Source organism: Canis lupus, chromosome 2 (assembly GCF_003254725.2).
Source record: "Canis lupus dingo isolate Sandy chromosome 2, ASM325472v2, whole genome shotgun sequence".
Taxonomy (NCBI): domain Eukaryota; kingdom Metazoa; phylum Chordata; class Mammalia; order Carnivora; family Canidae; genus Canis; species Canis lupus.
Window position 1 is genome coordinate 66,856,881 of NC_064244.1, and position 25,527 is coordinate 66,882,407.

The 25,527-nt window shown below is 46.1% G+C and overlaps 1 protein-coding gene and 1 long non-coding RNA gene across 3 annotated transcripts in view; one reads left to right on the plus strand and one right to left on the minus strand.

The window, feature by feature from the left end:
• Positions 1-1,534: 1,534 nt before the first annotated feature.
• On the minus strand, positions 1,535-14,324 carry LOC118354089 (uncharacterized). 2 transcript variants are annotated; one of them, XR_004814024.2, is made up of 4 exons: positions 14,094-14,324; positions 8,874-9,087; positions 8,136-8,232; positions 1,535-2,045 (listed from the first exon to the last, which is right to left on the minus strand). It is a non-coding gene; the product is annotated as an uncharacterized LOC118354089 (long non-coding RNA). The 2 variants fall into 2 exon arrangements; XR_004814025.2 differs by lacking the exon at positions 14,094-14,324 and adding an exon at positions 10,638-11,278.
• Positions 14,325-18,104: 3,780 nt separating this feature from the next.
• AK2 (adenylate kinase 2) overlaps positions 18,105-25,527 on the plus strand; it is a 29,217-nt gene continuing 21,794 nt past the window's right edge. Inside the window, exon 1 of the mRNA XM_025447319.3 lies at positions 18,105-18,207. Coding sequence (XP_025303104.1) covers positions 18,202-18,207 — 6 coding nt within the window. The 5' untranslated portion in view covers positions 18,105-18,201. The remainder of the gene's footprint in view (positions 18,208-25,527) is intronic.

Consider the following 25,527-nt stretch of genomic DNA (forward strand, 5'->3'; position numbering starts at 1 on the left):
GAACAAGAGTGCTGAAGAAGATTCAGTATCTGTGTTACTCAAAAGCTAATTCAAAAGTTCATCTGAGGGGTCCCTGCATGGCTCAGCCCACTGGGTATCTGCTTTCAGCTTGGGTCATGACCCTGGAGTCCTGGGATGGAGTCCAATATACAGATCCCTGCTCAGTGGTCTGCTTCTCCCTCTGCCCCTCCTGCTCCCCATGCTCTCTCTCTCTCTCTCAAATAAATAAATAAAATATTTTTAAAAAGTTAATCTGAAACAGTGATCATACAAGAATAGCCAAGACATTCTTTAAAAAAAAAAAAGACTTCCTCTACCAGATATCAAAATATTTTATAAAGCTAGTCTTTAAAACATCATGTTGCTGTGCAGGAAGAGACAGCAGTAGAACAGAACAGAGTCTAGAACAGTCTCATGCATATTGGAGAATTTGATATGCAATGGGCAGCATTTCTAATCAGTGGGGTTAGGGATCCCTGGGTGGCGCAGCGGTTTGGCGCCTGCCTTTGGCCCAGGGCGCGATCCTGGAGACCCGGGATCGAATCCCACATCAGGCTCCCGGTGCATGGAGCCTGCTTCTCCCTCTGCCTGTGTCTCTGCCTCTCTCTCTCTCTCTCTCTCTCTGTGACTATCATAAATAAATAAAAATTTAAAAAAATCAGTCTAATCAGTGGGGTTAAAGGGCTTTTTAGTCTAACACCTGTGTTTATGTTCTCTGCCGGACTGTAGGCTTCTTGAAAGCAAGAGACACTTCTTATCCTGCCTTGTATCTCCCTAGGGCATCCTGTGCAATCTAATCAGAACATGCCTAGCATACATATGATATAGACCACGGGAGTATGGAAGAGCCATTTTCTACTCCTCACTCAGCCTGGCCACATGACCACTGGTTGGGTCATCCTGATTAGACCAAGGTTACTTCTGCCTGGCTTGATTTCCCCTCCATGAACGGAGAGAGTTCAGACTGAATGAATTTTCTAGGCCCTTCTGCCTTGAACCTTCTTGCTTTTATGCATAGGAGCAGCCTTTCAGTCCACTTCACAGGATGGGTCATTTGCAGGTCATGCAGGTCCCTGCTTTGAGAGATTTGTAGTCATTTGCACCATGATATGAACTAGTGACTAAGGTCCTCCTGAGACTAAATATCTACTGATTAGGAGGAGGTAGACCAGCATGACTATGGCAGAAACCTCAAAGAGAGCCCTCAAGAAAAGATGATAGTAAGAGAAGAGGAGGGACACTCTAACAAACTTTGGCTCTGCTTTTTTTTTTTAATATTCTCTGAGCTGGCTGTATTTGGATACCATGGCTAAGTCCCCCTTACTAGCTCTTTTATCACTTGGTACATGGTAAAGCACATGGTGGACACATTTAGTATTTTTATTAAATGAATCAAACAAGGTAAGAAGGAACAAGCCAGAATGCACTCTGTCCATTTTTAATTTGTCAAGGGTTAGTAGTCAGAACAGAAAAGTCTGTAACCTGGGCTGGATACAGATAAGCTGTGGATTTATTTTTTTCCCTACTGGGTATGTGATGTCACTGAATCTCCATGATAACTCTATGTTATAGGGGCTATAACTGTTCCCATTTTACAGATGACGAATCTGAAAATCAGAGAAGTTCTGTAACCTGCCCAGGGTTACATAGCAAGGGAAGCTGGAGCCAGATTTACACCCAACCATCCCAGTTTAGCCTTTATGTGCACCTGCCAACCAGTGCCTGGTCATTTTGGCCCCAGCTCAACAAAAGCCACCCAGTCATCCTGCTGGCATCCAAGCCAGAGGCTGGTGGCCCCTCTTCTGCCAGTCTCTTGTACCACTGTTATCCATGCACAGCTCTCAAAAACATGTGGCTGAAGCAGGACAAAGAGCCTTTGATCTCTGGCCAGGATGGCGTCAGTCAATATCAACCTATTCTTCCTAAATAAAAATGCCTTACGTGTGTAGAGAACTGGAGGGTTTACGAAATACTTTCTGGCTCATCATTTCATTCAGGCTTCCCAATGCCTCATGGGATTGCACATCGGTTCAATTTGGGTTTGGCTGAGGAAAATAAAAGGTCAAAATTCACAAAGTGAGGAACAAACACAGGTTTATCCTTCTATGTCTATAGTATACCGTTGGAGGTGGGCAGTCCACGTCTGGCGTGGAAGCTTCACAAAGTCATCAGGAACCAAGGCTCCTCCCTTCTTTCAATTCTGCCTAGTTAGTTCCTGGGCTTTAGCCTCATGGCCCAACATGGCTGCTGGAGCATTCACAGGGCTAACATTTAATCAGTATGACTTGTTCATGTTCAGTGTCCCCTCTGACTCATCAGTGCCCATCTCCGTGCCAATTGTCGACTATGTTGACTATGTTAAGTACCAGCGCTACACACTGCAGTCACCAGGAGAGCTTGCTCAGGAGGCCATCAGCCATTGCACATTGCTTAATTTCCTAGGGCTGCTGTACCAAAAACTGGGTGGCTTGAAACAAGATACTTATTGTCTCACGGTTCTGGAGGCTAGAAGTCCAAAACCAAGGTGTCGGCGTGCCATGCTCTCTCTGATGGTTCTAGGGGAGAATCTTCCCCTGCTCATATGGCTGTCTTCTCACTGTGTGTCTTCATGTCATCTTCCCTGTGTCCAAATTTTCCCTTTTAATAAGGACTCTAATTATATTGGGCGAGGGCCCACCCTAATGGCCTCATTTTAACTTGATTATCTATATAAAGAGCCTATTTTCTTTTTTTTTTTTTTTTAAGATTTTATTTATTTAAGAGAAAGAGCAAGAGAGAGAGTACAGGCAGAGGGGTAGGAACAGGGGAGGGATAGGAAGGGGGGAGGGGCAGAGGGAGATGAGAAGCAGGGAGCCCTCAACTGGCAATGACATGATGGGGCTCCATCCCAAGGACACTGGGATCATGGCCTGAACCAAAGGCAGACCGTTAACCCATTGAGCCACCCAGGCACCCCAGTAAAGACCCTATTTTCAAATGAGATCACATTCTGCAGTACTGGGGCTTAGAACTTTCACAGAATTTTGGGGGAGGTGGGGACACAGTTCAATCCATACCACTACTCAACACTTCCTTTCATATCATTGTCTAAAACATACTCAGCGCCACATAGCAGCAAGGGATGGGAGAAAGCAGAGTCTTTAGTACGGTACATTGTTGCTTTTTCCACCCCAATAAAGTCAAAACACTAAAGAAAAAAGGAAACTGAATATCATACAGAGGCTGGAAATGTTATTTCCCCCTTTTACAGATCAGTATACCAGGTCAGAATGATTATGGGATTTGGACCATAGGAAGAAATGGAAAGAGAAGTAAATAAGCATCGTGGAGCACTGGATGGGCAACAGGCCCTGACCATGCTGAATATTGACAATGACTGCATTTAATCTTTAGACAGCCCTGCAAAATTCTCAGTATTACTCCCATTTTATTTATTTTTAAGATTTTATTTATTTATTTGACAGAGGGAGAGCACAAGTTGGGGGAGGGGCAGAGGGACAAGTAGGCTCCCCACTGAGCAGGGAGTCTGACAGCAGGGAGTCTCAGGAGCCTGAGATCACGATATCAGCCAAAGGCAGATACTTCACCAACTGACCCACCCAGGCTCCCCTATTGGTCTCACTTTACAGATGAAAAAATTGGGGTTAAATCCTGTGTTTAAGGTCACACAGCTAGTGAGTAACAGAGCTGGGACTCAACTTTGATCTGGCAAACTTTATGCCTATGAGATAGAACCTAGGAATGGGGCAGGAAGCCAGAACAAAGAAAGCAAAGACCAAACCAAGAGCAAACAACAGGAGACCCAAGAGAGGCTGGAACTCAGAGTCAGACACAAGATGAACTGGCAGAGGGGTGCCTGTTGGTGAAGTGTCTGTCTTTGACTCAGGTCGTGATCCCAGGGTCCTGGGAGTCACATATGTACCAGGCTCCCTGCTCAGCGGGGAGCCTGCTTCTCCCTCTCCCTCCACCTGCAGCTCCCCCTTTTTGTGTGCATACTCTCTCTCTGTGTCAAATAAATAAATAAAATCTTAAAAAAAAAAAAAGATGAACTGGCAGAAAGGGCATCAACTGCAAACTCCCAGAAGGCATCAGTGAAAGGGAGACTCTGAAGCAACCCGGAGCTGAAAGCAGTCATAGGCATTGTAAGGTCAGAACTGTCTTCAAGTTAAGGATGGAAACGAATAATACCAGCAGCCACCATGGATAGAGCATCTTCTGGGCCCCGGGCACCACATTATGCACTTCGTGGTAATAATAGCTAACATTGCCAGGGTACTTGCCATCTCATGGCCTTGCTGTAAGACGGATGTAACCCCTGACCTCACCGCCACCCTATGTGATGTCTGCTGTTGGTATTATAGGGGAGGCAACACACAGGAGAGGCTAACCTCCTCCAGGTCACACAGTGAGTGTGTGGCACCACTATGCTACATACATTTCTTCCATCCTCACAGCAAGCCTGCCAGGCAGGAATTATTACTCTCATTTCACTGTGGAGGAATCTGAGGCCTAGAGAGGCCAAATGATATTTCTCAACATCACACAGCTGGCAGGTGGCAGTGCCAGGACTCAACCTCAAGGCTGCACAGTGAGGAAATTGGAATGGCATAGCCCAGGGTCATGTGAGAGCAAACCTTGGACCCTGACTCTGGGAACCCAGAATTCTAGTTATTAGTGAGGTGTCTGTGTCCCCTGACACAGAGGCAGGCAGAACCAAGCATTGGTGAGGCATTGAGCAGCGGAAGTTCGAGGATGTTGACTGAATGTAGGACTATTGTGACACCCCTTCCCTACACAGACCAGGTGCTGAGATGCTGAATTTGGTAGTTTGGATCACTTTATGTTTACTTTCACTCTTTTTTCAGGCTGAGCAGAAATGTGAAAAAATAGTAATAGGGTGTGACAGTTAAGGAATTCCCACACCCTCTCCCAAGCCGGACCTGAGTCATTTCTGACAAATGTGATAGGAAAACAATAACAACCAAATACAAACTACTCAGCTGAAAATCCTCCCTTTCTCCAGCTGCCAACCCCGGGAGCCGCACAGGAGGGAATGGAAAAAAAACAGGACCCCTCCCACCTTCTCCAGTGGTTCTCAGATGGGTGTGCAGCAAAATCACCTGGAAGCCTTGTCCAAACAGATGTCTGGGCTTCACCCCAGAGTTTCAGATTCAGTAAGTCTGGGGTAGGCTGGACAATATGCATTTTGGACAAGTTCCCAGGTGATGCTGAGGCTGCTGGCCCAGGAACCACACTTTGAGAACCCCTGCTTCAATGAACTTGAAGCATAGCAGGCAAAGAGGTCAAAGCTGTGTACTCTTGAAAGAGGTATCAGGGTCTTATCATCAGAGGTAGGATGGGGCAAAAACCATCCTGGGCTGAACATTTATCTAGAGCCATACTGTCTCTAGATAACAAGAAAACACATTTCAGGGGTAGATAAGCCTCTATCCATCTCCTGGCTGTGTGACCTTGGCAAACTTACTTATCCTGTGTGAACCCCCCCTTTAGTCATCTATAAAATGGCCACAAGAATACTTACTTCCTAGAACTGGTGTAAGGAATCCATGAGTATTGTAAAAGCTTTTGCCTAGTGCCTGGTACATACCTTCATAAATGCATTCTAAGTAGTACCAACTACTCTTATTACCCTGGGATGCAGGAGGCCAGAGGAGAAAATCCAGAAACGTATCAGAAGGATACTGCTGAGGCAGTGTGGGAGAAGCAGCCCCACAGGGAGGTTTGTCTGCAGACCTGAGCTGAGGGATACCCAGCAGGGGTCAGGGGCTCAGGGAGAGTCAACCTAGTATGAGGCGGTGGGTGGTATAGTTCCATTCCATTCCCCCAAGAAATTGGGACCAGGTCCCATGTGCTGAGCACTGAGTCACGCAAGCCTGACCCAAGCTGGGCATCTTTCTCAATTACTATAGTGGTCATGTTCTCCTCTGGACAACTGCTCATTCACACCCAGGAAAAGTGGGGCCAGGCAAACATGTCTGTATCTCAGGGTTCTCTGCTCCCCTCCCCCTCCGCTGACTAAACATCCCCACATTCTTAGGCCTCCAGTGAACGCACCAGTCAGAGATAGAGAGACTGTGCGCCAGTCAGAGATACGGAGACTGTGCTCGTGTGATAGGTCGTCAGAGCCAGAGTCAACGGTTCCACTCTAGAGGGAGCCAGAGGCTTCTATCCACACTTGGTGTCTGTGAGAGACTCTGGGTCCTTTGGGTAGGCCTCTTCACAGAGGCCACTTAGCAGAGTCCTTAATGACATGGACAGCAGGCCTCCTGCCCTTGAAAGGCACACTGTCACTTCCTCTGCATTCTATTGGCTGTAGTAGGTCATAGAGCTGTCCCAGATTCAATGTGGGATGAGTCTGGTTCGCTGGGACCATCTTGGGAAACTAGCTGCCACAAAAGCCATCCAATCTCTGTTCTGCCCGCTACCCTGACTCTGTCTGAGTCATGCTCATCATCTCTAGCCCAGAGGTCTACAATAATTTTCTAAGTAATCCCCCTGTACTATTCCTTCCTGTCAATTTAGTCCCCACACAGCCCCCAGAGTTATTAAAATGCAAATAATGGCAAAATGCAAATTAAGTCACTCCTTATTTCAAAGGCTGCAAGACTTCCCTGTTGCTAGTGGGGTAAAGTCCCCAATTCCTGACACCACCTGTGAGGCCTCCCATCAGGGACCTGGCTCCAGCCTCCTCTCTGCCCAGTTCCTAGCTCTCCTGCCACCACTTCGCCCACTGTCCTATGGGTCCTCCAACCCACTTCACCCTTTCCTGGGGCCTTGGCCTTTGCTGGTCCCTCTGCCTGGAACATTTTCCCCACCTCTTCACCTGCCCTGCTGCTGCTCATCCTGCAGGTTTCTGTGTAAATGTCCTTTCCTCAGAGAAGCTGTCCCTGACACTTTGAATCAGTCAATACATTTTTTTTTTTTTTTTTGTAGCGAGTAAGAAAAAATTCCACTCACATTGGCTCAAGCCAAAGGCAGAGTTCTTTTTGCCTCATGTATGGAAGCCACTGGAGGGGGAAAGTTCAGATGCAGACTTTGCTTCAGATCTCAGTTCTGCATTCCTCAGGACCTGCTTCTTCCTCAGGTGGACTCTCACAACAGCACCAGCCCTGGACCCCAGGACTGTCTCCTCAGCCCTGTCTCTGATTGGCTGGGCCCGGGTCTAGAGCCACCCCTTTCCCCCAGGTGGGAGATGGGGTCAATAGGGAAAGACAGTGAAAAAAGGGTGGTTCCCCAAAGGAAAAATAGGTCGTCATTATCTAAAGAAGAGGATTGCAGTCCAGGCAGGTAAAAACCACTAATGTATCCCCTTTCTCTCTTTGCTGACACTCTTAAGTGTTCCCTTCACATATTCAGGCACTCTCTGTCTCTTTTTTTTTTTCTTTAATAATCAAGTTATTTTTGAGTAATCTCTATACCCAGTGTGAAGCTTGAACACACAACCCTGAGATCAAGAGTCACGTGCTCCACTGACTGAACCAGCTGGGCGCCCCTCAGGCATTCTCTTGCCTTAGGCTCTTCCCACAGGCTGCTCCCTCCGCCTAGAAACTTTTCTTCTTTTTTAAGAATATAAAACCTTGGGGCACCTGGGTGGTTCAGCCGGTTAAGCAGCTGTGTTCGGCTCAGGTCATGATTTCAGGGTCCTGGATCCAGCCCCCTATCTGTCTCCCTACTCAGCAGGGAGTCTGCTTCTCCCTCTCCCTCTGCCCCTTCCCTTGCTTATGCTCTCTTTCTCTCTTAAATAAATAAAATTATATATATACATATATATATAAATTCTTTAAAACAATATTTTATTTTGAAAATTCATACAGAGAATTTCTAAAAAAAAAGTATATACCCTTCACCTAGATTCCCCAAATATTAACATTTTAACACTATTTGTATCATTCTTTTTCTCTGCGTACATGTATATTTATATATGGGTGTATACACAAGCATACTGTGTATCTACTTATATCTAAGTGTCCATATAATTTATTTTTTTCTGAACTATTTGAGAGTAAACGGCAGACATAATTTCCGTCTACCTCTAATATATCAGCTATGTATTTTGCTGGGACTGTGCTTCCTCAAGGTGTCCATATAACTCACTTGGATATGGCACATCTCACCTCTTTCAAGTCTTTGATCAAAAGAAATCTTCTGAGGCATCTGGTGGTTCAGTCAGTTGGGCATCTGCCTTTGGCTCAGGGCATGATCCCAGGGTCCCTAAATTAAATTAAATTTAAAAAGAGGGGGGGGATAAATAAATAAATTAAAAAAGAAAGAAAGAAACCTTCACAAGGAAGCTGACCTGATCCTCCTTGTAAAGATGTCAACCCACCCACCCCTCCATCCCACCACGCACTGTTTTCACTCTCAGGTCTTACCCTCTCTTTACGTTTTCTTCTTTGGCAATAACTTTCACTTTATAGGATACATTGGAATTTATATATTAAGTCTATGTATTTTAAACTTCATAAGGACAAGGAACTTGTGTTCACTGAAATATCTCATGCTCCTAAACCAGTACTTAGCAGATAGCAGATGGTCAATAAATACTTTTTGAATGAATGAATGAATGAATGAATAGGGCAACCTAAGATCAGCACAAATGAGTAACACAGTGCTTTTTAGCAGGCCCTGCCACAAACCAGGCACTGTTCTCGAAGCTGTTCTGTGATGTCCTCTGGTGCTGCCTAGGCTCTCCAGGGGACCATCTGTGATGCTGGTTCACATAGCCCCTAGCCATTACAGGGTTGACCCAAGACAAAATTAGGAGATTTTAATTTTGCCATTGTTACCTTTGACTTCCCTCTCTCTTTCATTCTCCTCCCCCAAAGCCATCCTTTACCCTATTGTGCCTCTACCTCAGGGTGACCATTCCCCTCTGTGTGGCAGAGGCAGAGCACTGCAGTAAAACAGCACCAGGCAGGAGTCCTTGGGAAAGTCACTTTCCTCTCTGGATCCCAGTTTCCTCCTCTGGGATTCCCGTGATCTCTGAGATTCTGGCACTGGAATATCATCAACCAGTCTTTTTATATCATGGCCCAAGTAATCTGGGTTGAGATTGTGGCCTTTTCTCTGACAAAAAAAAAAAAAAAAAGTGAATGGGTTTTTTTCTCACAGGGAATAGATAAGAACAATATTTTCAGGACTGGGGTTGCTGCTTCCCGGCCTTTCAGTTGGGGAACTAGACAAATCTGGATTTAAGTCTAAAGCGGCCACACCTAGTAGCTCTAGGACCCAGGCAGCTGGCTTCAATATGCTGAGTCTCAGTTTTCCCAGCCGTAAAATAGGTTTAGTAATATCTAATATGATGGGAAGAGTAAATTAAAAGATGCACAGAAGGCACTTTGCATATCACCTGATACATAAAAAGTGTTCCAAAAATAGTAGCTGTGATTAGCTTCTAAGCCCTGCGTGGATTCCTGCAGGTACACAGAGCCACAAGGCAGGGGTAGGGGTGGGGGTGAAGGAGCATTTTTGGAGTCTTCTTCCCACAGCAGATGCAGGCTGGGGGCTGTGTGCAGCTGTTTCGGGGTTGCTGCTGTGGGTAGAAGCTGTGGCTATGTTGGGGACACCAGTTCCTGATGTCTGGACAGAGCTCCAGGCCCCTCATCTCCCTGTTCTGGAGACTGAGCCTAGAAATCTGAGTCACAGAAAGTACCTGAAGGTCCCCAGGAAAGCCAGCTGGGCCAAGAGCACTTAGGGGCTGTTTTCCCCACACTTTATTTATTCAAATATTGTATTCATCATTTATAGCTGCAGAACAAATAACGCCCAAAACGTAATGGCTTAAAGCAATAAGTATTTACTATCTCACACAACTTCTGAGAGGCAGAGTCAGGAGGCAGTTTAGCTGGGTGGCCTGGCTGACGGTCTCTCATGAGTTTGTGGTCAAGCAGCGAGCCAAGGCTGCAGACACCGAAGGCTTTACCTGGGACTGAAGGGCCCACGTACCATAAGTTCACTCACATCGCTCTCGGTAGGAGGCTTCAGTGCCTCTGCCACATGCCCTTCTCCATAGGGATGCTCAGCACATGACCTCTTCCAGAACACGCAGAGAGACTAAGATGGTACAGCAGTGTCTTTTATAACCTAATCTCAGCAGTGACTCACCGTCATTTCTGCCATATTCTATGGGCCACACAGACCCCCCCAATACAATCCAGGGGGCAGGGTTTGCACAAGGGCATGCCCACCGGGATGCAGAGGTCACTGGGGACTATTTTGAATGCTGTCCATGCATATGATGAAATTCACAGATCTTAGGCATACAGTTTTAACAAGGTGTTCAGCTTTAACAAGAAAATATTCTCATGTGACCCACACTACTATCAAAATTTTGAGCATTTTCACCACTTCAGAATATTCTTCATCCTCAGGACACTCTACAGAACATCCATCACCTCCCACCTCTTCCCAGCCGAACACCCCACCCCCCGCACCTCCCCAAGGAACTACTGATCTCACTTCTCTCTATATATAATCTGTAGTCTTACCTGGCCTGGAGCTTTTTAAAAATGGAATCATACAGTCTGTACTCTTTGGTTTTGCAGGATGATTCTGAGATTCATCCATGTTGTTACTTTTTATCATTAGTTGGCCATTCTCACCTTTGTGATTCTTACCTTTGTGCCCTGACACCGGGCAGTTAATACCTCATGTTTCTCCTTCTGCTAGACTGTGACCTGTTCAAGGACAGAGGCTATATGTCACTTATTTCTGGGTCCCCAGAGCTCAGTGCCTGGCAGGCATTAGGCGCTAGGAACTGCCCCATCCTGGAATCTGGAGGTGTGGCATGATGGGAAGTAGGGGGTCACAGGGAGCAGAAGGGCCGGGCAGGCTGGACACTGGCAAGAGACCTGTTCACTGGGGCCAGAAATCTCTCCAGTGCTCACAGGTCCCAGGAGCTCAGAGGGCTCTCCAACCAAAGGTTCCAAGACAGAGAGGGGGTTTCAGTTCAACAAACACAGAGGGCCAGTGAGTCTAGGGCTGTCACCCTCTAGCCACTGAAAAACTCACTGACTGGGGACAGGCCTGAAAAGGAAGTAAAAGTGGATTTTCCTTTTCTTGCTTCTCCTGCCCTTTCACCCAACAGCACACCTAATTACTAGCCCAAATCCTCAGGCAGAGTCCAGCCCCTCCCTCTCACACTGCTCACACTGACCTCACCCTCAGCAGAGCCCTGAGGAGACCAAGGCTAAGGTTCCAATGCCCAGTAGACTTTCTGGAATCCTAGGGCCCTAGAGCATGGACTTAGGGGTCAGGGTACTTAGTCCCTGCTCTACTATGCTGGCTACATGACCTTAGTCAGATTACTTCCTGCTCTGCAAAATGAGGTCATCATTCCTAGCTAGTAGATGAGTACAGGACTGACTGGCTGGTAGGGAAAGGGTGGTGGGCATTGATGGGAGAAGGTGCCAGCTGGGACCTTCCTTGTTTATCCAGAAAGGGAAATTAGCACCATAATCCACAGCTGAGAAGAAAAGACATGTACTACTCTACTTTCCAAGTTCAGAGGATAGCCAGCTCCTCTCAGGGCTTAATAGGAAGTGGCACTTGAGCAGAACCAGCACAATTCCAAGGGCTGGAGGTGAGTTGCTGGTAAAAAGCCATGTATCCCTTCTTTCCTGAGGGGCAGACCAATAGGTTCCTCTCCCTGAGGCAGAGCTCTAACTGTATTTTGCAAAGATAGCCATCATATCTCCCATCCCACTTATTCTTCTGCAATGTGACCTCATCACTCATCCATCAAGAGAATCAGTTAAATTCCTTCCCCTGGAATCTGGACTATCCTTGGTGATTCACCTGTAGCAGCAGAACACAGTGGAAATTACTCTGCTTGACTTTGAGGCGAGCTTTGGAAAGCTTACTCTACAGACACTCCTTCTCATGCCCAGCTACTATGCCATGACAAGCCAAGCCACATGGACAGGCCACGTGTCAGCCCTCCAGGTGGCAAAGCTGACAGAACCTTTGAGCCATCTCAGCTAAGGCACCAGCCACCTAAATAAAGCAGCCTCCAGGTGATCCCAGCCCCCAGCCATTTGAGTCTTCTCAGCTAAGGGCACAAACATCCTGGAGCAGTATATTAGTTACCTAATGCTACATAACAAATTATCCAAAAATGTAACAGCTTCAAACAACAAATAGTTATCAGTTTTTGACAGTTAGGAACCCGAGAGCTGCACACCTAGGTGGTTCTGACTCATGGTGTCTCACAAAGTTTCAGTCTTGCTGTTGACCAAGGGCTGCAGTCATCTTAGACTTTCTCTGGGACCAGAGGATCCACTTCCAAGCTTCCTCACATGGCCATTGGAGAGAGGCCTCAGTTCCTCTCCAGACAAGCCTCTCCATGGATGAGTGTCCTAACAGTATAGCAGCTGGCTTCTCCCCAAATGACCCAAAAGACATAGAGGCAGAAACCACAGTATCTTTTATAACCTAAACTCAAAAGTGATGTACTTTTACTTCTGCCATATTCGATTGACCACACAGACCCAGCTTGATACAAAGTGGGAGCAGACTGGAACACAAGGGGATGAGCACTGGGAGGCATCTTGGAGGCTGCCTACCACAAGCAGAGTCCAGCCATCCCCCCTGCATCCTGTCAAATTCCTGACCCACAGAACCCATGAGGGTGGTAAAATTCATGGTAGTTCATGCCACAAAGTTTGAAGTGGTCTATTACACAGCCCTAGACAAGTGGAGCAGAGCCAAAAGAATCATTCATCAAGCTTGGGGGTGCCACTAGAGGGGATTGGCCTCGCATTCCCATGGGTGTCAGCTGAGCCACTGCACTTCTGACCTGCCCCAGTGCTAAGTGAAGTAGTGCAAAGGGCATCAGAGAGAGAAGATCAAGGGTGTGACTGGATGGCCAGCAGACAAGAAGAAGAAAGAGAAGAAGAAAGACTCTGCCAATGTCCACAGGCCCCGGGATTAGGGCTGCAGAGGGTAGATGTGATGGGGGCAGCAGACTTGCTGGGGGTAAAGAGGCAAGCCCAAGGCTGAGGGCAGAGGACAGCTCTTTGGCAGGAAGTCCTTTCCCAACATGGCCTGTGAGGTGCCCAGCCCCACACTCTGTGTCTATAGACAATGCGCCGAGTGGCTGTGACGACAGGAACTCAGCCATGTTACAAGCAGTGAAGAAGGGGCCAGCCAAGAGCCTTCAGGGGACACCTAAGGACGCAGGTCCTGGTTTCCTTCTGTTCCTCCCCATCAGAGGGCAGGGAGGAGAGGGCAGACAGTGTCCACCTCCCTTCCCACCACGAGTCCTACCTACTGGGACTTGGAGTCCAGGATGAGATTAACATTTGAAAATAGAAAGACAAAAAAAATGATAAAGAAAGGAAGAAGGAGTGAGAAAGAAGGAGGATGAGGAAGAGGAGGAGGAAGAGGGGGGAGGGAGGAGGAAAGGGGGGAGGGAGGAATTGGAAAGACCAAGTTAATGCCCAAGAGACTGCATTTATAGCTACAAATGACTGAAAGCTTGGAACCAGCCGGAGGACCAGTTGGTAGTAGTTATTTCTCTAAAAAAAAGTATATATTTGATATTTTCATATATATATATATATATATTTAAGATTTTATTTATTTGTCAGAGAGAGTGAGAGAGAGAGAGAGAGCACAAGCAGGGGGGAATGGCTGGCAGAGGGAGAAGCAGGGTCCCCACTGAGTAGGGAGCCCAAAGTGGGACTCTATCCCAGGACCCTAGGATCATGACCCGAGCCTAAGACAGACACTTGACCAGCTGAGCCCCCAGGCACCCCTGATATTTACCTTTAAATATTGATATTCCTCAGTCAAGGTAGTTCCAGAAGCCATTATTATTACTCCTATTGTCCTTGGCTCCTGCTCTCACCTCCCACATTCTCTCCCTCATAAACACTCATTACACGCTGGTCACAGTACTGTGGTAAGTATAGTAAATGAGAAGTATAGTCAGTTGGTCACCAAGTCCTGGTCCATTCAATCTCCACCTCTCTCATAAGCCTCTGTTCACTTCCTCCACCCCAGATGTCTCTGCCTCGGTTCAGGCCTCAGTAGCTCTCATTTGGATCATTTCCTTGGCTCTGATCTCTTACCATCCACTCCTTCTTCCACCCTTTCCAGGAGAGATCCTTCCAAAAGGCAAATAGGACCGTCACTCCCTGTGGAAGCCAGCTGGTTGCTTCCCAGCATTCCTCCTTCTTATAGTAATGGAGCGTCTGCCTTTTAGCTAAACACTTATCTGCCCAGAATAGAAACTACATTTCCCAGCACCCTGTCCATTAGCAGTGGCCCTGCGACTGAATTCTGGGTAGTGCAATGGGAATGAAAGTGATGTGGGAAAGCTCTAGGTTATGCCTTTAAAGGGAAGGGTATGTCTTCCACATCCCTCATACTTCTCCTTGCTGGCTGAAATGCAGAAGTGATGGTGGGAGCTGGAGCTGCCCTCCTGGACCACAAGAAGGAAGCTGCATGTTGAAGATGCCAAAGCAACAAACCAGAAGTAACCAGGGTCCCACATGATTGTGGAGTCATCATGCCCACTCTGGCTTGCCTATCTGGATTTTTACATAAGCAAGAAGTAAATTTCTACCTTGCTTACCCCATTTTCAGTTTAGCATCTTTGTTACAGTACCTCACACCATAAACACTCCAGCGCGGGGGATCCCTGGGTGGCGCAGCGGTTTGGCGCCTGCCTTTGTTCCAGGGCGCGATCCTGGAGACCCGGGATCAAATCCCACATCGGGCTCCCGTGCATGGAGCCTGCTTCTCCCTCTGCCTGTGTCTCTGTCTCTCTCTCTCTCTCTCTCTCTCTCTCTGTGACTATCATAAATAAATAAATTAAAAAAAAAAACACACTCTAGCTCAAAATGCAAGGGGACACCTGGGTGGCTCAGTGGTTGAGCATCTGCCTTTGGATCAGGTCATGATCCTGGGGTCCTGGGAAAGAGTCTCACATCGGGCTCCCCCCAGGGAGCCTGCTTTTCCTCTGCCTAGGTCTCTGCCTTTCTCTGTGTCTCTCATGAATAAATAAATAAATAAATAAATCTTTGAAAGAAAGAAAGAAAGAAAGAAAGAAAGAAAGAAAGAAAGAAAGAAAGAAAGAAAGAAAGAAAGAAAAACTACAACAGCAACAAAAAACTCTTGCAAGGGCTTCTACCGTCTTCAGGTTAAGTCCAAGCACCTAAAGCCAGCACCCAAGACCCTTTGAGATGGAGCCCCTGTCAGTCTAGTCTCTCACCTCATCTGCTGTTCCTCTTTAGTTTAAACCCTCTGCATTAGTCATACTAAACTGTTTGCACTTAGCAAATGTGCTAAGCTGATTCATGCTTCCAGGCCATTGCTTCAACTGTTCCCCCGCCTGGAATGCCCTTCCCCCTTCTTTGCTGCCTCCTTCCTGCTCATCCTTCAGGACTCTCTTGCCTCCTTAATAAAGTTATCCTAGGACCACACCCCCACCCAGATTAGGTTATTTACTTCTGCTAAATGCTCCCTTAGCACCCTGTGTCTACTTCTCTCAGGGTTGTTAGACTATATAAACTTGGGGAAAGCAAAGATAGTCCGTGTCTGGTTTGCACTTAATGCCCAGTCCCTAGCATATCAGGAGAGCTCAATAAATATGCATTAGATGAATTAATGACTAAAATAGGCAGCCAAGCCTCATTTATCATGTTGTATCATCACCTTCTGCTCACATTTGTCTGTCTCATCTAAGTCCCCTGACACAGGGACAACAGAATTCTGATTGTCAGACATAGTAGGTGCTCAATAAATGTTGTTCTTGAAGCACCTCCAATGCAGTGCCCTCTGTTCTGCATCATCATTTTTCAATAGAACTTCTGGTTCATTCCACAAGGGTTTCCTCACAAGCAGTGCCCAGGGTGCAACATTTTCCAACAAAGTGTATTTGTCACCGCTAACATCTTCTTGAAATATGGGCAGCTTTTATGGAAATAAGCATTTGGCCACAGTGACCTCAAAACAGTAGCTGAAAGTGTTTTCAGATGGCTTGGGCTTAGCCAGTTCTTTAGAAAACCATATCTCAAAATTGTGGTTTGAGTGGCAAAAGAGCAGGAAGCATGTTACAAAAATTGGGAAGTGGTTGCCAGGTCAGGTGGGGTTGTGAAGCCCAGGAAGGGCACAGAAGAAGGGGTGCACTGTGGCAGGTGGCAAGGGATCAGTCTGTATAGGTAACTGGAACTCAGAGCTTATGGTACGTGGGTTTTGACCCACATGGCAAGAGTCTCCTGTCCAGCCTCTTCATTCCGACCCCACACGAGGGAGAGATTGATTAAGACTGACTAGGTGTTACTGCAGTAAGAAATAACCAGAACATCTCAGTAGCTTAAAACAATGAAATATGTTCCTTGCTCACAGGAATATGCTCATTTGAATCAACTAGTAGTCTGCTCAAGATAGGCTGTCAGAGACCTAGGCTGATAAAGGCTCCATCTCAACCCAGGCTTTACAACTTCAGAGGCAGGGAAAAGAGAGTAAATGAATCCTGAACCGGCTCTTGAAAGCTTCTTCCCTGGCATGGCACACGTTACTTCTGCTCATATTTCATTGGCCAAAGCACGTCATATGCTCTTGCCTAATTTTCAGAGGGCAAGGATATTAACAGGGAGGGGCATCAAATACTTGTGAAAAACAGTCATCCATCACAAAAGAAAATGCTAGGTGATTGGAGCTTTCACTAGCTGTATGATAAGCAAGCCAAGTAATCAGGTTGGGACTCAGTTTTCCCAACCAGAAGGTAGAGATCATGATAGTTCTGACATAGTAGGAGCATTGAAATGACTCAGTGAGAGTGTATAGAGAGCTGAACACAGGGCCTGGTATAAAGACTTGCTCCATAAACAGCAACTTTTTAAAAGTTAAATTATGGAGAACTTTGAACACCAAAAGGGGAGGGGGAAATGGAAGCCTCATGGTCACTTCTTTCACTGAAGCTAGACCAGTAACCTGGAGCTCCCGTTTCTCTCCTTTTTGTCTTATACATGTAACCACTGGGATCAGGGGCTGCTTCCCTAACTGAGAGGACCTGGGATTTTGTTTGGCTTTTATAGGCACAAGAAGGAGAGCTGGCCTCTTGCCTGCGTTCATTCTAGACAGCTGTGGCCCCAAGTAACCTATGAAACAGGGCCATGACTGTGACCAACCAGACTCTCTGGGAGTCAGCATTGGCTTTTGGAGTTGCAGCAAGAACTCTCAGGCAAAATGGAGCTTAGTCCTCTTTCGTAATCCTGAGAAATTGATTCTGGAATGTGTGTTTGCACAAATTACTTGTACCTGATAAGCAGGCAGGCACATACCTGGCTCCTGCCTGAGCAGTCAGGGGGGGCCATGACTCCTGAGGATGGAGAGGGGGTGGGGTACGGGGAGCTTCTTGCACCCAGCAGAACACCTCCTTCTGTGGGGGAGTAGCAGATAGCTTAGACCTCAGTGTGGAACTTTGTAAGTCACCTGGACCTCCATCTGGGAGCACACAATTGTTTCTTGCTCACCAGACTCCAAAAGATAGGTTTCCATATCCAGGACCATTAAAGACAGCATTCTTCAGTTCTGCTGGTATCCTGAGGAGACACCCAGGCCAAGTCAAAAGTCTGCATTCTAGAGCAACTCCTCTGGGGGCAGTAGAGAGGAGAAACTGGAGTCTGCAGGAGGTCAGCTAGGAGGTGGTGGTTGTGGATCCCTGTGAGAGGGGAAGGTGGCTTGCGCCAAGACAGGCAGGAGGGATGGAAGGAAGGAGCAGGACATGAGAGGTGTTGAGGAGACAGGAGGGGTGGCATTTGCTGTCCCCTTGGATCTGGAGGGAGAGCAAGGAAGGAAAGGAAGGAGCCAGGGTGACTCCCAGGATTGAACTGTAAAGACTTTAAATTTGGCACCGAAAGTAAACTTGACAGCAAAATCTGACCTGAAAGACATTCTGATTTAAACAATACGAGACTCTAGAATATTTATGTATCCTGTACACTGTGCTGCAGAAATATTCTTGTATTTCATTACACAGGGCTGCCCCTGGAGCATACTAAGCAACATTACGTAACACACTACACATGCCCCTAATCACCTCTGTCTAAAGTCCAAAGGAATTCCAAATTCTGAATCTGCTCTGGTTTTAGATAGGAGACTGTGGGCTTGTTCTAATAGCAGCAGTAGTGACAGCAGCTGATCACTGCACGAGGCTCCACCCAAGAAGGCATGCAGGTATGTCCATAGAGGTCCCTGCTGCAAGCTCCCTGTACCCCCATCGAGGCCTCTTCTAGTCCACCTGTCACCAGTGCCCACCACCCCTCAATCCACAATGGACAGCAACACATTCTGCTGCCCCTTGCAGTACATGAAGTCATGAGGAGACCCTTGGAGGTGTCTCGAGTCCTTGGCTTTGCCCTGGATCATGGGGAGGGGATGGGGCTCTGAGATCCTGTGTTTTCTTGGGTCCTCCCCACCACCAGAAAAGTGATAGATGCTGGGTGCCTGGGTAGCTCAGTCGGTTAAGTGTCCGATTTTTGGTTTCTGCTCAGGTCATGATCTCAGAGTCATGAGACTGATAATGTGCTCCACACTCAGTGCAGAGTCTGCTTGAGATTCTTTCCCCCCTTCTCTCCCTCTCTCTCTCTGCCATTCCCCGCTCTTGTGCTTCTAGGACCCTCAAAATGAGATTCTTTCTCTTTCATTCTTTGCCTTCCCTCATGCCAATCTTGGTTGCAGAAAAAAATTGGTTAGTACTAAAATGACACTCAGGCACATTGCCTCCACTTGGCCACCCCATCTGGTTACCAACTCACCTGCCTCCCTCCTTCCCCTGGATAGCCTTAGGAATGAGGGATCTTAATTCATACCTCGCTCCCCGAAAATCACATCCCACCCCAGCTTCCAACTGAAACTACTCCCTTGTTAAAGGTCATGGATGAACTTCTCAAGGCCAGTTATAAGTGGCTTTTTTAATTTTCATCTTGGACTCCTTCATAGAGGCAGACTGCATTACTTCATTATTCACAAATAATCCACTGCCCCTCCTAGTGGGCCTCTCCCAGTGGGAGAAGTATATTCCTGGTATTGCAGCTTGGCCATGAAACTTGCTTTGACAAGTAAAATATGAGTGTGTGTGACCTGTGGTACTTCCATGACCTGTGCCATCACTGGGCAGAAGCTTTAAGAGCTAACATTGTTGTCCTTTCCTGGGGCTATGCTGATAAGTGCTTAACAACAGGCTCTCAGGGAAGGGGAGGGGAGAATTTGCTGATTTCCATGGTATAAATACTCCCACCATGACTGATTTCAAGCTGCCAATGTGATATCACTGAGCATGGAGTTGGAAAGAGATGTGTACTATCATATCTCCCTAGTACAAGCTCACTCCAAAACCCTATCTCTCTTTTCTCCTTCCCCTGAGAGCAGCAATGTTCTAGATAGAGCCTTTTCCTTCAGCCAGCACACCTGATACATGGCAGAACCATAGCAGATCTGCAACTGACATGTAAACTTTTCTAGAAGCTGATATTTTGGGGGCTATTTGTCACTGCACCATAACGTAGCTGAAGCTGACTAATGTACCCTTGAAACTCTTTCTTTGGCTTTGGTAATGCTCCTCCTATCATGTCAATCAACAAACATTTATCAATGGTAACAGTACAGGCCAGAGGGTCAGATCACCTGAATTTAAATAACTTCTCACTTCAGAATGCCTGGGTGGCTCAGTGATTGAGCATCTACCTTTGGCTCAGGTCATGACCCTCAAGGTCCTGGGATAGAGTCCTGCATCAGGCTCCCGGCAGGGAGCCTGCTTCTCCCTCTGCCTGTGTCTCTCATGAATAAATAAATGGAATCTTTAAAAAAAAAAAAAAGATAACTTCTCCTTACAGTTCTTCATCTATAAATTGAGACTAATAGTAGCACTTACCTCACAAAGCTGTCATGAGGATTAAATGATTTTCCATATGTAAAGCACTTAGCATAGTGCCTGGTATAGGATAATCAGTCATCAAACATTAGCTTTTATTATTACCACCAGCTGCCGAGCCCCATGCTAGGCTGAGTTGGAAGATGCAGTCAGAGCATCCCAGCTCTTAGGGAATTCATTCATAGCCTGGAGCAGGGGAAGATGTAAAAGCAGAAAATCACAATAAATCATGATAAGCGCAAGAAAAGAAGGGTATGTGTGGGAACCAGAGCATCAGGACAACTAACTCAGAGTGTGAGACTGTGGGCCAAGTGCACAGGAAGGCTTCATAGAAGAAGGGATATTTAAGCTGGACTTTGAAGGATGAGTAGGAGTTTTCCAGATGAAAAAGAGTGTGTTGAATAAAACAAAACTTCAGGTTTTCTTCTTAGCTCTCTGATTGTTCTCAGACTCCTTTGCTGATCACCTCTTTCTCCTCAGATGTTGGTTCCCCAGATTTAGTTCTTATTCTCTTTTTCTTCTCTTTCCTCTCTCCTAGGACAAAACCATCTGCCCCACGGTTTTGATGCAGGTGGTCATAGTTAATGTTTACTATGACCCATAGGGTTTAGATGGCTTGCAGTGTCACATGAGGCGCTTTCAGCAGCAGGAACCAGAATACCCAAATGAATGTGGCTCCCACCACAAGAAGTCTAGAGGCGGGTGATACGACGTTGTTTCATTTAGCAGTACAGTGATGTTCACCTCTGGGTCAGCTTCTCTCTGAATCTCTTAGCTCTTCCCTCACAACCCCAGGATGGCTGTTAGATTAAGCACTGAATCCTCCTTCAACATCTAAAGGTAGGCAGGAAGGGAGCTTTTCCTCTGAAGGCATCTCTCTTCTTACTGAAGGGGAAAGCCCTGTCTCCCACCCTCTTGCTTCTTCCCTCACCCTCTCAAGTTGTAATTGACCCTCTCTCAACCCTATACCATCTATTTGGTGGCTAACCTAAAGAATGAAGGGTTGTGTTGAATAACTTGTGGGGCTCATGAGCTCCAAACATGGATGGGAACCCAAAGCACTTAGGCTAAGAACACGGGCAAAAACATACTGCAGAAAAAGCCTGGTTGACAGCCACTACTGGCCACTGGTCACCCACTGCTGCAAGACTCCCAGGTCCCCTCCAAGAACAGCCCTGCCACGTTGCCTCTCTCTCTCAAAGGTCAAAGTCCTGGGAAAGGACTTTCATGTGTCGTGTCATGTGCTCAATCCCCAGTTCCCAGAAAGGCTGGCAAGATTCTATACTTTCAGCTTCAATAGGAGGAGATGTGGCTGTCCCCTGCCCCTCAAGCCCTTTGCAGTATAGGACTTCAACATAGGAGAGGCGTTCCTCTGCTGAGTACCACAGTTCTCCTCAATTTGCCACCTGTTCCTTTGCCTCCAGACCTTGACACATGCAGCTGCCTTTGTACTCTCCCTCTTCTCCAGGCAAACTCTCCTCATCCTCTAGGTTTCATGTCTCTTAAATGTCACTTCCCCTAAAATCTGGGACAGGTGCCCCTCCATTGTATTTCCACTGAAGCCTATACCTTCTCCAGCATTGCCCTCATCCCTGTACTGAAATGGCCACCTTACTTGAATTTTGTTACTCCCTTGACTACAAGTTCTAGGAGAGTGGATCACCTGCCCTCCTTGTTCAGCACCAGATCCCTGGCCTCAAGCACAGTGCTGGGTACTTAATATGTGACCACTAACTATATGTTGAATGAATCAGGGAATGAATGAGATGAATATTAATGACCTACATTCCCCCAAGTCCTGGCCCCAAGACACGGACATTATTACCCGCATATGGTCTGGTGTCAGTTCCCATTAACTCTACTTTCATAGGCCAGTCCCTCACTAACTTTCTCCTGGATTTTTGCAATACACCCTGCTGTGGACATCTGTCATTTCTGCATGCCCAATGGCTCCTCCCTCTTATTTCAGAAACTGTCGTCATTTGCTTTTGGGGAACTACTCCCATCCCCGCAGTCTTGGGGGGAACTATTCATCAAGATATTCTCCACCTTTCCCAAGGGGTGAACATGAAATCCAAACCAAGCCAGAACTTTGAATCTTGAGTAGAATGACACAGATACAGGGAACAGTCAAGCTGAGTCATTCCAATCATAGCATCATGAGAAATCATTTATTGTGTTGGAGGGTAGCCTCATCCAAGTTTGGAACCCAATGATAGGTAGCTACAGATGTAGGACAGAAGGAAGTCAAAATATCCCCTTTATTACTGAAAAAGCTGTCAGAGATGCACCTTTAGGTCTGACACACACATGGAATTACTAATACTGAACCCCCAAAAACAATCTTTTCCACCCAGTCTCAGGCAGTACTGGAAAATAATAATCATCCCTGAGAAGGCCAGATCCTGGAAAATTTAGAGCATGGAGGAAGAGAGCAAAAAAATGTGGTTCACATAGGCAGATAGATCTGAAAGAGAAAGAGGAGGGGAGAGCTGAACTGAGCTTTGTTCATTCTCCCTAAATTCAGCAATCAGATAAGACACACCTCCTCCTCCTCCTCTGGAGAGGAAAGAAACAAGAGTATTATTCTAAAAGAGGTCTCTCCTTATGGAAAAAGCCAGAGGAGGGAATAAATATTCCCTTCAGCCTTGTCCATTTATTCCTGGTATCTAGATTACCCAAAGCAGCCCTGGCTCCTATCATTCCTCAGGCTGCCTGTATACAACTATATCCTTTCAGTGGATTCCTTCCTTGATTGATGTAGCCATATTCTGCTTCTGCTGCTTGCACCCAAAGAGCATATATGTTTCCTATTGCTGCCATAATGTTACTGCAAATTTGATGGTTTAGAACACGAATTTATTTATTTATTTTTAAAGATTTATTATTTATTCATGAGAGGCAGAGAGAGAGAGAGAGAGAGAGAGGCAGAGACACAGGCAGAGGGAGAAGCAAGCTCCATGCAGGCAGCCTGATGTGGGACCCAATCCCGGGACTCCAGGATCAGGCCCTGGGTTGAAGGTAGCGCTAAACCGCTGAGCCACACGGGCTGCCCAGAACACGAATTTATTATCCTACAATTCAGGAGGTCAGATGTTGGAAATGGGTCTTATGGGGCTAACACGAAGGTGTCAGCAGAAGGTATGTTTCTTCTGGAGGCCCTAGAGGAAAGTCTTTCCTTGCGTTTACAGCTTCAGAGGCTGTGATCATTCTTTGACTTGTGGTCCTCAGTCAACAATCACACCACTCTGACCTCTGCTTATGTTATCATGCCTTCTCTGGCTCTCCTGCCTTCCTCTTATCCTTATGAGGACCTTTGTGATTATATTGGGTCCATCCAGATAATCCAGGATAAGCTCTCCATCTCAAAATCCTTAACTTAATCACATCTGCAAAGTCCCTTTTGCTATGGAAGGGTAACATGGTCACAAGGTTCAGGGATTAGGACACGAACATCTTCGGGGGAGGCGGATTGTTCTGCCTACCACAAAATACGAACAGAAATTATTTTGGTTGTCTTGTATTCCTCTCTTTCTTTCCTCTCCAGTCTGCCCTACAAGTGATCCTATTAAAATGTGAATCTGATCATAATGGTTCTAAGAAACTTCCCAATTCCCAAAAACCCACTGGATAAAATCTACAACACACTCCATTCTCTTTCTCTCCTCTGATGGTTTGCTCTGAATGTTCTCTCGGCCTGAAATGTCCCCCAACCCAAAGCCAAATCCTCTGTATCTTTCAAGGTCCATCTCTTTCACCTCCAAGATCCCTCTAGCTGGAACCCAGCTGCACCGTGAGTCCCATGTCTGCAGAAACTGCCTGTCTTGTTACCTGGTAATGCTGGACACCAGACAGACAGACCTGAGCTCAGATCTGCCCAGCCACAGGCTCATCTCTCTGTGCCTTAATCTCCTCTATTTAAAAAAATGCAGATAATTAAGTAATTACACATATAGTCTGTTGTGCAAATTAAATGAGTCAATGCATATAAAGTGTTTAGCACAGGGCTGGCATGCAATATCCAATACTAGGTAGATGGTAGCAGTTATAAATACAAATTAAAAATGTAAAAAATGCAGATAATTAAGTAATTACACATATAGTCTGTTTTGCAAATTAAATGAGTCAATGCATATAAAGTGTTTAGCACAGGGCTGGCATGCAATATCCAATACTAGGTAGATGGTAGCAGTTATAAATACAAATTAAGTTGAGTAAATGAATGAAGTAATCCTTCCTTCCCCAGGGCTGTCGATATCCCCCTTATGGTCTTTAGTCTGCTTCCAAAGATTAGGAAATTATTGAAATTTGAATAAATAAACTTTACACTGTGTGTATTTATGTGTAGTCTTAGTTCCTTTCCTTCCTGAGGGATCCATGCCTGGTAGAAATCACTGTAGGGATTAGTGGCAGAAAGGGAAAACTGCTCCTAAGTCCCTTGCCTGGTGCCTTGGGCACAGCACACCTTGATAAACTCTGGCTTTCTCGGAGTAAAGTGAATTTTGGCTACATAGAGGCTTCCACCAGAAAAGATGTTCTTGTTCCCCACCCTCACCCTCACCCCTACAAATCCTGACAGGCTCTCTGGGACCCTAGCTCATCCTCCGCAGTCTTAATTGTGACCCTGCCACTATGTGGCTCTGGGCTAACCACTGCATATTTTCCTGAAAAATGGTTTTAACAATCTCTGCCTCTTTCAAGGCCAGGCACCTTGTAAGCAGTCCAGCATGCAGAGGGGGAATAAATGTTCATTTCTTTTGTGAGGTTATATAGAAGAGACCACACTGAAGGGAAATCAAATTCACTACCAGGATGTAGAAAATAAGTTGCAAAGGGCCTATGAGGAAACATGATTTTTTCTGACTAAAAGTCCAAGAGGGCCCTTGGGGCTGGTCTTGCCAGGGCCTCAGGGATTGCTTCATAGGGGTGTGGATGAAACTCTCACACACCAAAAAGCTGTAGAAATACTTTTCCTCTCCAAAAGAAGGTCATCTCTTTTGAGAAAAACTACTTTTCCCTGACTTAAAAACGGTTGTTTTCTTATTATAAAAGTAGTAGCTGTTTATTACAGAACTTACTATAGAACTTTTTGACAATATAAACATGCACAAAGAAGGGGAGAGGCTCCTGTAACCACTGTGTAAAGTCAGATCACCACTTGTAAAGTCAAAATTGAGATTTTGTTGTAACTGCAATTTTGTATCCTGTTTGGTGAACATTTTCCCCTTGTGTTTAAATATTTTATACAATGGGGTGGGAGGGGGCAGGGATTCAGGATACAAATTTGCTGCGATCTGTTTAACCAATCTCTTGTTGAACATTTGGGATATTGCCTTTGCTTTTGTTTTGTTTTGTTCTTTGGTTGGCTTATTTGAGGCTTTTTGGCTGTTGTAAGTGCTACAATTAATATCTTTGTTACTCAAACCTTCACCATATCTTTCTTGGATTATGTCTTGAATTCCTGAAAGTTCAGTTGTTGGGCCAAAGGACATTTGATACATATTATCAATTTGTCTTCTAAGACTGATTTTTCCCTCATTTGCACTCCCAGGGGCAATTTCAGAGGCTTCACCGGACTTGCCGGTGTCATTAACTGTCAAAGCCAACCTGGAACTCCCAGCCGG